General features: G+C 31.9%; 1 protein-coding gene across 1 annotated transcript in view; it reads left to right on the top strand.

Moving 5' to 3' along the window:
- The first annotated feature begins 400 nt into the window (after positions 1-400).
- The window catches only part of LOC143069468 (furin-like), a 122,872-nt gene continuing 105,480 nt past the window's right edge, over positions 401-17,792 (top strand). Inside the window, exon 1 of the mRNA XM_076244116.1 lies at positions 401-745. Within this exon, the coding sequence (XP_076100231.1) occupies positions 524-745 (222 nt within the window). The 5' untranslated portion in view covers positions 401-523. The remainder of the gene's footprint in view (positions 746-17,792) is intronic.

Raw genomic sequence — 17,792 nt, 5'->3', positions numbered from 1 at the left:
CAAAAATAATCTAATTTAAATATTATTTTTATCGGACAGAAGTTTTCTAAATTTTCATCACGTCGAGTTAAAACTGCAGTTTTTAAACAATTCGCTTAAGACATTTATTGAAAACTGAGTTTTGAATCTCGTCATACAGTTAAATGTATGTATACAAGTATAAATCTCTGAAAATAATTGAAAATGTCTCGTTCTAAACGTATTACAATTTTTTTTAAATATATAATTTACCAGTGAAGCTACTATTTTTCACTATTTTACCTATGAACTATGAAAGACGCGTATGAACATTAAACAAATTGTATAGGTGTTTAAAAAGGGTTACGGGTTTTAAATCAAACGCAACTCGTCAACCAATACAAAAACTTATCATTTCAAAAGTAGACAGTAAAAAATAAAGTTAAATTTCATGGACCAAGAACTTCTGACGAATTGAAATACTTTAGTAATTGTGATCGCTGTCAGATGGTTATTCTAGATTATAAGTTCTGAGGATATTGAACACACTTTTTGGACATTAGTAATGAAACTTGATTTAGTAATTATATCGATACATGGGATTTATCTGGTCAGTTGTGTTGAAAGATTTTTCAATGAAGGGGAGGAAAATGTTTCGAATAGAATAAAAAGATTAGATGTTAAAGACGGAGAATTCACGAACAGAATAGTTTTCACCACTACGAGAGAAGATGACCCAATCTTATGGTTTAATCAAAAGTATCCTCAGTATGACTATATTGGACAGGTAATTCAATGCTTACTTTTTAATCAAACGGAGTGGTAAGGTTAACTCTGATTACGTGTTTTCTACTTGTAAAAAGGTATCTACAAAACAAAGAAACATAGGCGTTTTATCTTTGTTCAAACATGTACCATATACGTTGTTTTATGATAGTTTTTTATGTATATGAACGAAACTGTCAAACTTTGACATTTGTACGGGACCATTATAATAATAAAAAATCAAAGTACTTCGAAGTACTGAACATCGGATGACCGCTAATTCTCGTGGTTAGTCACAAACACTTGTCTCAGAAAATAAATCACATCTTTATACCTGAAAGTGAGATTTATGTACAGATGTATTTTTTTCTGAGAAAAGTTCTTGTGTGGAAGATAAATAAATGAAAGGGAATTCAACAACACCGTAATAATTATCATATATTGATACAAATCAATATACTCTGGTTTATATTATATTAATATTTGTATATTACAGTTACATGTATATATAATTTTCATCCATTTGGATATCATTCTATTCTATTAGTTATTAAGAAACAAGAGAGCAAGGACAAATAACTCTGCATGTATCTGTATAAAATTTTCACTTCCTTTATAGGAGATTGAAATTGTTCTTGAGATATTCTTACGCATGCGTTAACAAAATTTTTCTGTACGTCTGCATAGATATTAATAATTTTTACTTACATACACATAAAACATTTTAATATTAAATTTTATTTTAAAAAATATTTGATGAGTATCCATTGAAGAAATGAATTTATATTAAGCGATAAGGAATTTTATTTTGCATTCGATGATGTCGGCGTATTTATCATGTTTGTAGATCGGTTAAAAACCCATACTAATTTACATAATGGAAATTTAGGCGATAGCAATACATCGGAATGCCCTCAACGGTCATCCGCTGTAAAAATAATTATCAAGTTAAAAAAAAAACAGTTTATTATTGTATTATCGTGTTATTTCCGTAGCCTTGTGATATCTACTGGAATCTTTCCTGCTGGAAATTTGGGGTCCTCATTGCTGGTCAACTTCGTAATGATTAAACCCTTTAGATATTTTGTATTTGTTTTAGCTATTGTTTAGTAATGGTGTTTTGCTCTTTCATATTTTGAACTCTTCAATGCAGTTCGCATGATGTATCTTTCAACATATCAATATTGTTCTTATCTCTGTCAGGCTGCTTTCGTAACTTGTTCGAAAACTGACATTTGTGTGAAAAAACATCAACATTTTTTTGCTTTATCATAATTGCTAATGTGTGTAGTGCAGACAACTATATAGAAAGTTTAAAGTATTTTTGTCAAATGAAGTATTAAATGACATTCTTGACATAAATCTAACATTTAATTAAGTACAGAGTGGCGTAATAATTGACAAACATTAAAAATTTTATTAAACGGGATCAGAGGTATATATTTCCTCAAATAGAATTTTAAAAAATATAAAAATGTGGGTAACCGTTCTATATTTTAAGCTACAAGTCGTGCAAAATTGCCAAAATTTGCATAGATTGTTCATGAAAAAACACATTTTTGTGAATACAATTTTTGAAAAAAAAAGCTAGAGTCTTATAAGTTCTCTTATTCCATTTGAATAATTATTACTAAATTTTTGCCGAAACTGAATTTAAGCTTTAAACCATCTATATGGAACTAAAATTTGAACAACGGAACCTACATTACAGTCCAGGGGCCGTGTCAACGAAGCTGTCCTAGGACTAGGACATGTCGTAGGATGGTCTTAGGACACGTCTTAGTCCTAAGTCAGGTTAACGAAAGTCTCCTAAAATAAGATATGTCCTAAATTTGGTCCTAAAGTTAGGACATACAAATAGGTGTCTTAGGATAGTCCTAAAGGTTACAATGTCCTAAAACGTAATAAAAACAGCAAATATGGCATAAACTCAATACTAGAAATACTAATACAATATTAAACTATCAAACTGTTATAAGAATTAAATTAATAAAACATTTTTTTTTTCAATTTTTGTTAAAGATTTAATTGTATTACATTAAATTATTTCGTGCTGCCTTTTTTGAAGCCTAAAAAATACTATCAGTAAAGCAACATTTTTGCGACTTACCAAAACGGTGCAATAAAAATTTAAATATGGGAAAAAAACTACTTCTTTTTTAACTAATCCTCATTCGATACATGTAATGAAATCGAGAGGACAAAACTAGTTTACGTACTAAAATTGCAGCACGAACATAACATTTAACAAAGTTTTGTGACTATTTACTTTAATGTTTTCGTATCAAAATCATTTATATCTTCCATCTTATTTTTAAATAACGTATTTATTAGTATTACGTTAAATCTTTAACTTTTATTTTGCGTTAATTGTTCCATATAAAAGTCATCCTCCCTCTCTTTACATATATAAATATTAAAATACAATCAAATCTATGTTATTGAAATCTCTTTATATTTTTTTCAATTAAATATATATATATGTGTTAGGATGGTCCTAGGACCATCGTAGTTAGGACTGTCCTAAGACAGCTTTGTTTTACATCCTAAGACATGTCTCAGACACGTCCTAAGACCATCCTAAATAATGTCCTAAGACCTATCTTAGGACATATCCTAAGATACTTTCATTGACACGGCCCCAGAATCCTCATATTACAAATATGAATACCGCAATTTCTACTGGTAGGTGTCGGATTTCTGAATTGTAATGGATTAAGATTAGTATAAATCAGAAATTCTATATGATATTGGAATTCCAATAAGTACTAGGACAATTCTTGATTCTAATGAATTTAAATGTGTACTTCCCCTAAAAACTATTTCCCATCCCCTAACAAAAATGAAAATAGGACTATCACGTGTTTACTATATTCAATGTGAGTGTCGATAACAATGTAATATACGCAGATTACATTCACACCTCCACCACACATACGTATGTATAAAAGATATTATGATCCACTCCCCTCGAGGGAAAAAATCCCCAAAACAAGACCAACAAGATTTTGTTTCCCTTTTTGTAGATTTTGTGTACATCGTCTGTCACTAGTATGCTCCATAGATGTCTCACATAATTGCATTGTTGATTTCAATGAATTTGACGAATTTAGAGATTTGATTATTTTGTGCGTTTGAAGCGTTTTTCTAAGTTAAATCAAGAACGCCCCCTTTCAATATTAAAAAGGAAGGCCAAGTATGTATCAAAATGTAAAATAACAATAAAAGACATAAAAACCATAATTTTCAATAAAATGTAACGTTTGAATATTTTCAATAGTTGGTGTAGTACTCTTCATTTTAGTTCGTTTTTTAAATGAGAAAAGAGATGTAGGAGGAAATACTATTTGATATACTAAATCATATTTATACATTTCATCAACAAGAAAGAAAAAAAAAAACAACAACTAATGCATATATATTTGTAAGACTGTTTACTTATTGTTACTCTACTTTGTGTTAAGCGCGATGTAATTTAAAATACGTTCAAGCGCATGTCATAAAAAAATATCTATTCCTTTTAATTAAAAAAGCAGTAGCTGTCGGAAGTTAAAATATTTATTGTTTGATTTCAAAACATACTATTTATTTCGCATAGTTTCGATAGAGATGAAAAGATCCACACTGATAAAGTCATGACACCCCCATTGAAAGTTATCTGATTAGTATAAATATAGTACAACAATAAAATATAGTACGTTTAAGTAAAATGTACTAACACAAATACTTATACTAATGGGATTAGTCTACAATTTATATTTACAATTACTCAATCATTTAGACAGGTGGTCAAAGGTAGGTTAAATGTTAACAGTGGCGGATTTAGGGTGGAGGCCAAGCCCCCCCTTTTTTTGAGGAAAAAATTGGTTGGTTATATAGGGAATCATTGAAGCGTGAAGAGAGCGTGACCCCTCTTAGGCAGTCGGTGCTCCCCCACTTATAATATTTCTGCATCCGCCACTAGTTGATAAATTGTCAATATTATTTATATACGTACATATGTAACTATAGTCATCATTTCATAGATCGTTGTAAAATGTTTATCAAGAAAGAAATGAAATTCCAAGTTTCCCGCTCTCCTTGATAAAAAGGAAATTTAGTTGAGGAAGTCAGGAAATCTGAAATCATTTCATTACCAAATTCTTTCTTATTTTTTTTTTTTTTTTTTACTGTTTGTTACATTTTGTTGGCAACCAGACGACGCTTTTTGGCATGTTGTTGGAAAGCCGCCGTATCATGGCACGTTAATGGAGCCTTCATTACTGGCTCACAAAAATAATCGGCAGCATTGTATGTTAATACATTATCATTGTCACTAATATTTATTTTAGAATCATCAAATATAGAGATTTTAGGTTAGAAGGTGTCATGATTACAATATATAATATTTTAAAAAGACAAATATTTGAAGACACACATTATTGCAGAAATAAACCATATCCTGTTCAGAACCCCAAAATGTAAGTCACATTCTTACCAAATATTAAAAAGGTATATTTAGAAATACAGGTATTTTTTTCTTTTCTTATCGCATTTGATTTTTAATTTAAATTCTAAATATCGACGAAGTAGGGAGTGCGGTAACTTAATAATTTTTTGTAATTAATACGGCAAAATCCGGCAAAACGATATATATCACGCCTGGTAAACCATCTATAGTGCGGTGACAGAAGTGTAAAAAGTCGTCTAGATCGCGAGTTTAATCTCCCCAAATAATACACGGCTAAAAATGGTCTTAACTTAAAAACAAATATGTCTTCTTTAGTTTTTGCCCTGTCGTCAGAATTTCGTACGGTCACTTTTTTCTAAAAAGTCGTTTTAATGACTGGTAGTATATTGGAGAGTTTCAACCCCCCTTTTTCAAAATGAAAAAATGTATATGTTTGCTTACATTTAATTGAAATAGTTTTTCCTGAAGCTATTTTTATATGTCAAAATATTCCATTCAGTATTTTATTTTCTTCTAAATTAAATCTATAAAATTTGCGAAGTCTAGACTATTTAAAATTGAGGTAATTTAATTGCAAATTCAGACTCAAACTTTAGTTTCCTCTTCATAGTAGTAATAAAAATTATCCCATAATATTTTATGCATATAATATTAAATAAAACTAATTAGTGATAAAAATTATAGAACCAAAATATGAAAAAAACCTTAAGAAATCAATGGAAAAAGAATGGAGTAAATATAGATCATCAATTTCAACACGGAACTCAATCACTTGCCTTCCGTCACATTTTGTGTATTAGTCAATAATTTGCTCTCAATGATATTATAGGGTTATTGCATGAATATTGGGGAATATTGTCCCGAGTAGAATTTTATATTGCACGAGCTTGCGAGTGCAATATATGTTCTACGAGGGACAATATTCCCCAATATTCATGCAATAACCCTTTTATTGTATAGCAATATAAAATTTGAAAGTAAAAAATTGGTTTAAACTAAGATTTAAACGTTGATGACGTCATGAATTTTGAAGATTTATTGCACTAGTGCAATATTAGAATTTATTGCACGCTATCTTTTGGTTACGTTCTGTGGGAAATATTATATTGCTATACAATAAATGAAATTACTACCTTTTTCGCTATTATATACACATATTTTCAATTAAAGTGCACTGATATATGCCACATACTTTGTATATGTTTATATTCTATGTTTTTTCGTTATAAAACATCAAATATACTTTGTCAGAAAAGTCTTATTGTAAAATAAAAATAATTGACGGATAGTTTCAGTAAATATTCCGTGATATGTTAAGTCCTTTGCAACTTGCTCCATTAAGTTCAGAGAAAAGACAAAAGTCGTTACATTTTATGCAGTGCATAATATGCCAAAAAAAACCTCGATTGAAATTTTGAGTCAATTTACCAGTTGAGGGAAGTCGATTTTTGTATCTGCATTGCATAAAAGATTGGATGAGGTGAACATCAAGCTGTTTCATGCAATAGCTGTTAATTTGAAGAACTCCGTGCAGGCAGTTTATCATCGTTCATGCTACAAAACTTACACAAGTAAAATTATATGTTCCCCCTTTTAGAGCGAGGAAGCTTCTAGTCTAATATTTAATGACGAAATACAATTATCTGACTGTTTCCCTCAGTTTCGGGTATTTGTACACGTTCTAGAATTCAGTCGTTAAACTGGAGCGCTTGTATATTTTGTTGCAACAAAACATTTGAGAAAGATAAAAAATTACTCAAGTTTGAATCAGACGAGCGTATTAAAAATGAATGTTTTATCCGTGTCAGATAAAGTTAAAGTTGAAATAGTTTCCCGTCCATCTTTTAAACTTCAATCACTCTGTCATTTTGGTTGCATTAAAAATTATTTGCTAAAAACGTTAAAAAAAATCCAAACCCGTGGAAGCAGATATCTCAAAACACGATACTGCTTTTAGTAATTTTATTTTGGCTATTGACAACGATTTAATGGTCATTCCTCATGACACCGTTACTCGATAAATATAGATCATTTCTTCCGGCTGATTCTAATTTAAAATATTCTACATGTAAAATGCAGTCTTAACTAATTTATTTCTATAGAAATTCAGTTGTCAAACAACTTCAACAAGTTCAAGGCAAATATAACATAATATTTAGTAGCAAAATAACTATTTAAGATGCCATATAAGCTTCTAGTCAATTGAAAACTGACCTCAAAATATCAATGTCATCTGTAATAGACACAAATAACGGACAGATATTTCATTCCGCTGCAAGTTTACTTAGAAAAGACATCGAAACTCTAAAGAAGACTACCCAACTTCGGATGAATTGTCTCTTCCTTCTTAATTCAGCCAATGCCTTCGTATTTATTGTAATTCATTCTATTGTTACTCAATGAAAATGCATACAGCCAAGACTATTTTCAGGAAATGGCACCACAGAAATTGTGTAAATGCTATTGTTGATGCAATCGTTTTTGTTTTACTCCTTTTCATTTAGGATTGGCTTTACAAATGTACCATGAGTTTGGTTGAAAACACCTTGTTGAAACATTGAATGCCAATGGATTTTATGCTACTTAAAGTAAAGTGCGACGCTATCTAATGTGTTGCCAACCATGAAATTGAGCGAATTCAAGATAGTGTGTACGTCTCGTATAATTTTTCCCCAGCATCTTTGCAGACAAGCATATGAATGTCATCACATCTTCCTAAACCCCCTTTTAGATCTCTTTTAAAATCTTGGGATGAATAGATAGGGATGGTTTGAAGCTGGTATTTTTTTAGGAACGAATGTCTTCGGACTTCCTACAATAACTTGTCTGTACTTGTAAAGAAAAACTCAAAATAACGTGTTTGCTTTGAGCAGAACCTTTCATGTGCAGACCTGTAGCCATGAGTGAAATGTGTAGAAATATTAAAACATGTCTTGTGACGGTTGATGAAAATGAAGATGATGGAGATAACGGTTGATTTGGTACAAAGCTTGTTGCACTGGTACACACGGTTCCAGTCCCGAGGTTAGGGGAGTGTTGGCGTGCCCTTAAAAAAGTTAAACCCCGCCAATATCTGTATGTGTCTGTTTCAAGTCACGAGACGGTAATGCAGTGTTTGTCGTTCGTTTCTATATACTATATTTGTTTGTTTCTTATTTATTTTGTACATTAAACAGGTCGTTAGATTTTTTGTTTGTTTTTCATTATTCATTTCGGGAATTGAAGACTATGCAGTATGAATTTTACTCATTGTTGAAGCCCGTACGGGACCTATAATTGTTTCATTTGGTCTCATTTGAAGAGTTGTCTCATTTGCAATCATATCACATTTTCTTTTTTTATATGGAATACTTTTGAAGTTTGGGGTACGTTGCAAGGGATAAAAGGGGGGATATAGTTACAAAACCTATAATGTAATAGATATTAACCAGAGTTAAATATACAACAAAAGATAATACTATGGTAGCAATAATAATTGTGAAAAAAAAACCCAAAAGCAACGAGTAGTCTATAAAAAAACCTGAAGTATCCGCAAATTCAATTTGAGGTCATATTTGACTGTAGTGTGCTATGGCTTTGGTTTGATGACTCACCCACTATGATAGTTTAAAAAATAATTTTAAAGTATTGTCCTGCATCACACTTGATTTTTACCTGAAATTGATATTTTTCATAAGGTTAAGGTGCTCTAAACATTTTATAGGTTGAAAACTTGATTTTTGAAGTTTTGTTTATAAAACGTCGTTTTAGGATTTTTTTTGATAAAAAAATCTCAATGATTAAGGTTTATGTATAAAAACAAACATTACTAAAGCCAAAACAGTATCATTTGTATATAGGTAGAGTTTAGAAATAGAAAAAAAAAAAATGTCAAAATGTAAACCCTCCCAAACTTTCACAGATTTTTACTTATGACCTTTGACCTCAATTTAAAAAAAAATGTGACCATATCAAGTCCTGACGACAAGCATATTATTATAGTACACGATTTCCTCTTTCCAGTGATATATTATGTAGGTGTGTGTTCGGTGGGGAGATTAAATTTAAAAAATCTGCCTTCAGTCACCGCACTATTGGTTCAAAATATCTGAAATTGAAGTCACAATCACTTTTCTCCTACGGATTTTCATGTTTACATTCTTTGAATCCGATAGAACTGCTACGATAATAATGACTTAGCAAGAATATATGTCAATTATTTTTGTTTTTTAAATGCTTTACGATAACCACGTCTGTAAATTGCAAAAATATTTGTTTGTCAAGCTTACTTTTACAGGCGCGTAGCTACATTTACGTCAAAACGCCCGGGCGTACACTTGAATTTTGCCAAAAAAAAATATAATAAAAAAAGAACTGGTTAAACCACACCAGCCTTGTAAATCTGTCTTCATACATTAGCTTTTAATAGCGAATAAAAGTGACGACATCTACTTTTCAATCACATGGTACCATGTTAAATGTATTTGTTCATTTCCTTAAACAGTCTGAATCTAGTGTGAATTGTACTTTCTTGTTTAAAGCATTTCTGTATCTGCTGAGATTCGATATGTGTTTTTCATTTATATAGAGACTGCGATCATAGATTTCGTTGGCGTCTTAACCATTTAAAGATGTTTATTATATATATATCATTGACTTTGTCAAACTTTAATGAAATTTTACAAAAGTTGAACAGAAGCTCTTTGTGTATCAAGCATAATGATGAAATAATATTTCTAATTTCCCGTATTTTTATCTGATAAAAGGAATCTGTATTTGAAGTTAACAAGTAGAGTCTGGAGTAAAAGTTTTTTTACACATCACGTAATGGGCCATTCCAGTCAATTTCTGACAGGTGGGGATGGATGAGGAGATTTATTTTCATACCTATCAGGAAAAAAAAAAAACAACATCATGAACAACTACCTCAGATCTAAGAATTAAGACCTATCAGATGTAGAGTTTCTGTTCATATTGGGCTTTCATGGGAAAAAAATACCTATCAGAATTTTTTACTGCAAGGATTGTACCTATCAGAATTTTAAACACAATACTAGATAATGCATGATACGAAACTGTCTACATTCCAAAGCACCCCTTAGATCTGACATATGCATTACTGTAACCCCTATTTTTGATTATTTACTGCTGCAAGTCCCTCCGATTTTTTTTGTGTATCAGTGTACGTGTCAGATGAAAAAAAAACCAAATTACACCCCTACTTAAGATATATAAATTTTACACCCCTCAGAAAGGACCATCCATCCATCTTTAGCAGATATTAATTGGAATGGCCTAATTTGTCAAACCTTCATCGAATTTTATTAATCTTTGGCAGAAGCTTTTTTATGATCAATGTCTGAAGGAAAATAGAAAGCATTTTTTTTTTCATTCTTCAGACTGACTTATCTTTTTTCAAGTAATAGACGATCGGGGATTACTATTTTTTACATGATAAATTTGAAAACCTTCAGAGATTGTCATAAAATTTGGGTAGAAGTTATTATTGCAGATCAAGTCCGATAAGAAAAAAGATATCTTTTTAAGAAAATGTTTGATTTTTTTTCAAAACCTGCAATTAACCGGTAAGGGAGCTACCATTTGATTTTTATTGGGGGAGGGGGGGGGGGGGCTAGTATGAAATATGAAAAAAATAGGCAGGACAGGAGTTTTGAGTAAAAAGGCAGGGATGAGCCACTTGGAAAAATAAAAAGTCAGGACGACAATTTAGGTAAAAAAAAGTCGGGATAAACTAAAAAAAAAAAAAAAAAGGCAGGACGGAACAGAGTGAAAAATAAAAAGGCAGGACAGAGATTACAGCTAAAAAAAATGCAGGACAATTTTTTTCATACTAGCCCCCATAAAAATCAAATGGTAACTCCCTAAATGGGTCTCTTTTCGCGGGGAGTAACCCCAGGCGGGAACAATGGAACCCTTGACGAATTTTCATAATACACCTAAACATCTATGAAAATTAATTACTTCATGTCATTCACGAAATTTATATTAAAAAAGTGATAACAGAAATGGTATCTCTTTCTCCATAACTCGTTTGCCTCAGGGAGCTTCTCCCTCCTCGAACACACTACCAGTGGATGCTTTAACCTGGACCCGATAGGGGCTTGCAAATCCCTCGTCGTGGTTTGGGCGTACACTTGAAAATAGCATGATAGCTACGCCACTGTCTTAGCAGAAAAATGAAAAATTCTAAATGGTTGAGATATAAAGGTATTGGTTGAATCTTTCTGTCACAATGCTGAGACTTTCTGGTTACTTTGTGCCATAACATATATTTTTTAAAAACATGGGCGCTGAGGTGTCAAAGTTCAAATTAACTACGACAAGCAATCCAACACGCGTGCATTATTACAATATAAAAATAAAACTGTTAAAACAGCTACATGTATGCTAAAGGTTATTTCAACTAATTAAAATGTAATTTTTGTTGTAAAAATAAAGTTATTTCCCAAAATGAACTAATAAACTTTATCATACTACCATTCGAGTTTACCTTTTCACGGTTAACCTGATTTATGTTTTCTATCTGTAAAAGTTACGTAAGTTAAAATCTAAATACAGATACAATTTTAAGAATTGCCGATAGAAAAATGCATGCGTTACAAGTATAAATAAGATTATTTTAAAATATTTATTAATATGATTTGGATGAATTCGATTCTTAACAGACATTAAATATTTAATGCCGAAAATGCGTACATTTATAAAGAAATAAAATTGTTAAAAACTTTTTTAGGTTTATTTTTTCTTGCACATTATTTCAGGATAAAGTATGGTCGTGGTATTGTCTTGGTGAGGTCTTGATGATCACGTTGAGAGTAGCCGACTCTAAACATGTTCAAAACAATAGTGATGAGTTCGTGGCGAAATCAGGTCGTATTTCTGTTCTAGTCGTAGATTTGTTTAGTCGTAGAACTGTTCTGGTCGTAGAACCTACCAAAGATCTAGGTAGACTGTCTAAAAACTGTCTAGGGTGGAACTGTTAGGATAAGTTCCAGGTTGAACTGTGTAAATTAGTTTTAGGTTGAACTGACTAAACCATTTCTAGGTTAGAACTGTTCTAGCTAGAACTATCTTAAAAGTGTCAGAAGATAGTTCTACATTCTCGGCGCGTATGCATAAAGCTACTTAAGTTAAGATTTTCCTTAGTAAACACTTAAGTTAAGGAAACTCCGCCCTTTTTATCAAAGTGGTATGCATAAAAAATATTAAACTAAGTATTTCCTAAGTAAAATCTTAGTTGTTTTAAGTCACGCCCACAAAACTTAAGTGGTATGCATAAAACTCCTTATACTAAGGAAACGCCTAAGATAACACTTAAGTCTAAGGTACCTAAAGAGCTTCCTTAAATTTTCAAACATAGTTTAAAATCAATCGAAAGTATGCGTTTTTTGCAGAACATTAATAGGTTACCTACAGTTAAATTGATTAATAACTATATCAGTAATAAAATACTAATTATTCATTTATTTATTGCTAAATATTAACCATCATCGTAATTTTCTTCAAATCATGTATAATCAACAAATAAAGAGATAGCAGTGGGTAGTTATATACTATTTCCCATATCTCGTGTGTATACCGAAAAGTACTCAGTTTTTATACTCATGTTATTCATGGTTCTATTTTTCTTTTGTTTACTCTATACGTGCACGTTTTTTAGATTTTAAAAATACACCGCGCGTGCATCATTCGTAACTGTAAGTTCAAACAGAATTAAGGTATGAAGAGAGGACACGCAAAAAAGTATTTTTATATCATGTGTGTGTGGTTTTTTTTTTGTTTTTTTTTTTTGGGGGGGGGGGGGGGGGGTCATTTGAATTTTCAATTTAGTTTTATTTTAAAGATGTAGGGCATACCCTAAACATTTTTCACTTACAGGAACAAAATCGAAAGGTTTTAAGACCTACCAAGAGGTGGATTTCTTTCATACAAAGCTTAAGGGGAGAGGTGTGCATGGGCCTCCATTTTGTTGAAACAATAAGTTTATTGTTTATGGAATCACTGTTACGGAAGTCAAAAGTCTGCTACACCTCATGGAATTCGAAGTTTATATAAGATCATAAAAGATATTTATGATACCTTACTCGTATCATTTTTTTTTTTATATTTCATTATATATTCAATGAGATATATTGCGGTTTCGAAAATATTGCTAAGTACGTTAAGATGTTGAGAATATACTCACTGTCATAATTTGTGTCAGTAAAGATTGTAGGACTTTTGAAAAATGTCCTTGTTTGTATATGGATTCCTGGAAAATATTTCTACCCCCCCTTTTTTTGTTGTAAAAGGGAAGTGATAAAAATGTGAATTTCTCATAGATTTTTTCAAACCATAAGCAAATAAAAACAAGGGGTCTGGAAAGGGAGATGTCAGCGCATAATAAGCTGAACTATAATTAGTGAACATTTTATTGAAAAAAATGTTTTGTAAAATGATTTGCTTACAATGTTACCCTTAGTCTTGTGCTACGCCACTAAAACCTTGATCATGTTTTGTTAGAGTTTAAAACATATTGTTGTATCCAAAAAATAGTACATCCATTAAAAGATGATTAAAGATTATTCATTTGGGTTACTGAAATATTTTTCTTCAAATGCATGAATCCGTAAAAACATCAACCTTAAAAAGCGTTGTCTTATATGCGCCTATTGTTCATCATTTATACTATGTTTATACGTTCTTTTGAATTGTTTTACATACCAATATCAATTTAACCCCAGCTCTTTAAAATAAAAGCATGCATTGATCAATAAATTTAAATAATCATAACAAACTTTTACACGGATGAGTACATGTGATGAGCTACATGTAGTATCATACGGTAATTAGAGAAAGGTTCCGATTTAAGTATTCCTTAGTTAAGAGAAGACTTGGTAAGTTTATGCATACCGCTTAAGAATTTTACTTAACTAATGAAATTCTTAGTGAAATCTAAGTTTAAGGAATACTGAAGTTAAGATGTTTTATGCATATGGCCCCTGCCCTAGAACAGTTCTCCTTCAGATTATGACAGTTAGAGGTGGTCTCCACTGTATGCACATCTCCTTTACACATATCTATTTTAAATGAGAATAACTTTTGATAAAATGTAGGAATTTTTAAGATTATCCATTTTTAAATATTAATTCAGTTTTCTTTTTTAATATTTAAAAACTGATATCGACGAACTCTGGACAAGTCATTCCAAATTAAAAAAAAATGTTTGTGTGTGTATATGCTAAGCATACGATATCTGCTTAAAGACGTGGTCATACCTTACCAGACAGCTCGAACTGACGTCAAAAGGATAAGAATCCGTTAGGAGTCCGCGATGTAATGATAAAATAAACTGTGTTATCCATCAATGTCCCTTCTGTCCGGTGGAAAATTTTGAATTAACGAATGTTCAACGGATGAAGTACCCGTTGTACATCCGTTAGGCGTCCGTTTTTAATGATACTTTTCCGTTCTGGTTCTATTTTTAATCCGTATCTTGTCAATTATTCATCCATTAGAGGCCTGATTTATTTGGTCAGTACATCTACGGACTCCCAACAGATAACAATTTTGTCAACGGAAACCTTTTTCTTTTATCCGTTAGCCGTCCGTTCGTGCTATCCGGTAAGGTGTGATCACAGCTTAAGTGAGGAGTAAACACTTCTAGGCTTAGATAAGAATAATATGTTCTTAAAAAGTCACAAATTTTAGCAGCGGGATAATACCTTGTGTGTACTATCTATAATACTAAAATTACGAGGTCCAATTTGTCAGCCGTCATCACGTAAATATCGACGAATCAAAGAATTCAACTTTATATATAACTAATATAGTACAAAGGTGTAGATTAAAAATTACACCACTCCAGGCCCTTTTGTTTTCCACGTAATTAATATTGCCAATAATTAGGAAGTTCCGGGTCGAGTCCGATACCGATACCAATCGTATAATCACCTGTTACCTATTACCTTATCTGTACGTTCCGCATCTGACAGGCGCATCACCAAACGATGTATTCAGGATTAATATGCTATATATACACGGGTCATAATCACAGGGTTGACACTACTAAATTGTCAAATTGTTACCTATTGTAGTATTTTAATCCGTAAGACTTTCTAAGATAACAATACGAATACTAAAAATCTGGACTAAAAATAAGGTTCAATTTGTTAGCGGGCATGACGTAAAGCAGCGAATCAAAGAATTCAACTTTATTTATAACTAATATAGGACAATGCTGTTGATTAAAAAATATTCCATTCCAGGACCTTTTGTTTTCCAAATAATTAATATTACCAATAATTGATAAGTTCCAGTTCGACGGGTTCAAACAGAAAAATTTGAAAGCAGAGAAAATTGTGTATCTTATAATCGGCATGACTTTATCAGATGACAGTACTAATACTAAAATAAGGCTTGCGCATAGTTATATACTTTAATTCAGTCACGGACCCGCGATATCACGGGTGTGTTCTAGTCTATACTATTAAACGAGAAGACCTCATTTTGTGTGTCGCTTCTCTTCCTTCCACAATAAATCAATCATCATGCCTCTGTGTCCTATAGGTAACATGCATAGTCGCATTTGTCACCCATTCTTATGATTATTCAGATTGAGTTATTTTGGAAGAAAAACGACAAAAAAGGAGTCCGGATATGATTCCGTCATCAGACTGAATTTTAGTCATAGATAAGACTTCCGGTTTAAAACATGCACAAATACAACCAATCGTATGATAGATAACAAAAATGAAAAATAAATAAGCCAATCAGAGCGTTCTCAATATCGTGGTGTTTAGATCGCAAGAACCACAACTATTATACCTCCTTATAGAGGACAATTATTTTTCGCGTTTATCTACATGTAAACTACGATTATACTACTTCAATATATAGAGACTCTCTGTATTCTGTCTTCTGTTTTCTTTGAAATGTTTACTATCTAAGGGGTCATACCAGTTGCATATATATTAAAAATAAGTAAAACATGAGACACAAGTACAACCAATCGTATGATAGATAACAAAAATGAAAAATAAATAAGCCATTCAGAGCGTTCTCCATATCATGGTGTTTAGATCGCAAGAATCACAACTATTATACCTCCTTAGAGAGGACAATTATTTTTCGCGTTTCATATCGTGGTGTTTAGATCGCAAGAACCACACTTATTATACCTCCTTAGAGAGGAGAATTATTTTCGGCGTTTATCTACATGTAAACTACGATTATACTATTTTAATATATAGAGACTCTCTGTATTCTGTCAGGGACTTTCTATGTTAGTATAGAAAGTCCCTGATTCTGTCTACTGTTTTCTTTGAAATGTTTACTATTTAAGGGGTCATATCACTTGCATATATATTAAAAAGTAAAACATGCTCAACTTCATCTAAAACTACCTCGACCAAAAACTTTAAACTGAAGAGGGACAGACGGACGGACGCACGGATGCACAGACTAGAAAACATAATGCCCATAAATGGGACATAAACATTTATGGTTGAAAGGGAAAATAGTGATTTGGCAATATCGAAACTAAGGAAGAGATTAGAGGGAGGCAGGACTTTTCTCGGGGCATCGGGATCGGGAGTTTTTAAGCTCGGGATGTGGGGATTGATCCTTACGGAATCCGGGAATATATTTTTCGATTTCGGGATTTCGGGATATGAATTTCTTTAAATTCTGCATCTCGGGATTGCATGATTTTAAGCCCGGGATTTCGGGATCAGGAACCCTCCGACCACCCATCAAATTAGCCTAAGTCGTTCTTAGTCATTTATACATGATTCATATCCTACCATTGGTATGTTAATAAGGCTCTCAAAAGAAAAGGCACTGATGGATTGTCCTAGAAGCATATTTTATTAGACTAACAATGGTCTGTATATATAAGCAGTTACATTTATTTCATGTTTGAAACGGTGCAAATTTTTAATTTGATTTGACTTTTACCAAAAGAGGCATTGTAAAAAAGGAAAAGAATAATTGTGGTCTGAGGCCAGAAACACGAACATAATTGAATTTAACAGAAAGGAAACAAATATCGGACTTTAGAAAAAGGGAGAGGGCTTTTGATACCTTTTATGAAATTCTCCATATATAAAATTTTTAACAAATCATCCTACAACAGTTCACAAGCTGTATATGCCCGCGATTTCGCGGGTGTGTTCTAGTAAACATATATATAAAAGAAGATGTGGTTTGATTACAAATTAGACAACTCTCCACAAGAGACCAAAAATGAAAAAGAAATTAACAACTATAGGTCACCATACGGCATTCAACAATGAACAAAGCCTATATTGCATAGTCAGCTATAAAAGGACCCGAAATGACAATGTAAAAAAAATTGTAACGAGACAACTAACGGTCTTTTATATATATATAAAAATGAACGAAAAACAAACATGTAACACATTTACCAACAACAACCACTGAATTACAGGGTCCTAACTTGAGACAGGCACATACATACATAATGTGCCGGATTTAAACATGTAAGCGAGATCCAAACCCTCCCCCTAACGTTGGACAGTGGAATAACAGTACAACATAAGAACGAACTAACAAATCAGTTGAAAAAGGCTTAACTCATCCGATTGACAAAGATACAAGTGGACGTATATATCAATTT

Source organism: Mytilus galloprovincialis, chromosome 3, assembly GCF_965363235.1.
Source record: "Mytilus galloprovincialis chromosome 3, xbMytGall1.hap1.1, whole genome shotgun sequence".
Lineage (NCBI taxonomy): Eukaryota > Metazoa > Mollusca > Bivalvia > Mytilida > Mytilidae > Mytilus > Mytilus galloprovincialis.
This window is presented reverse-complemented; position numbering and strand designations above follow the sequence as displayed.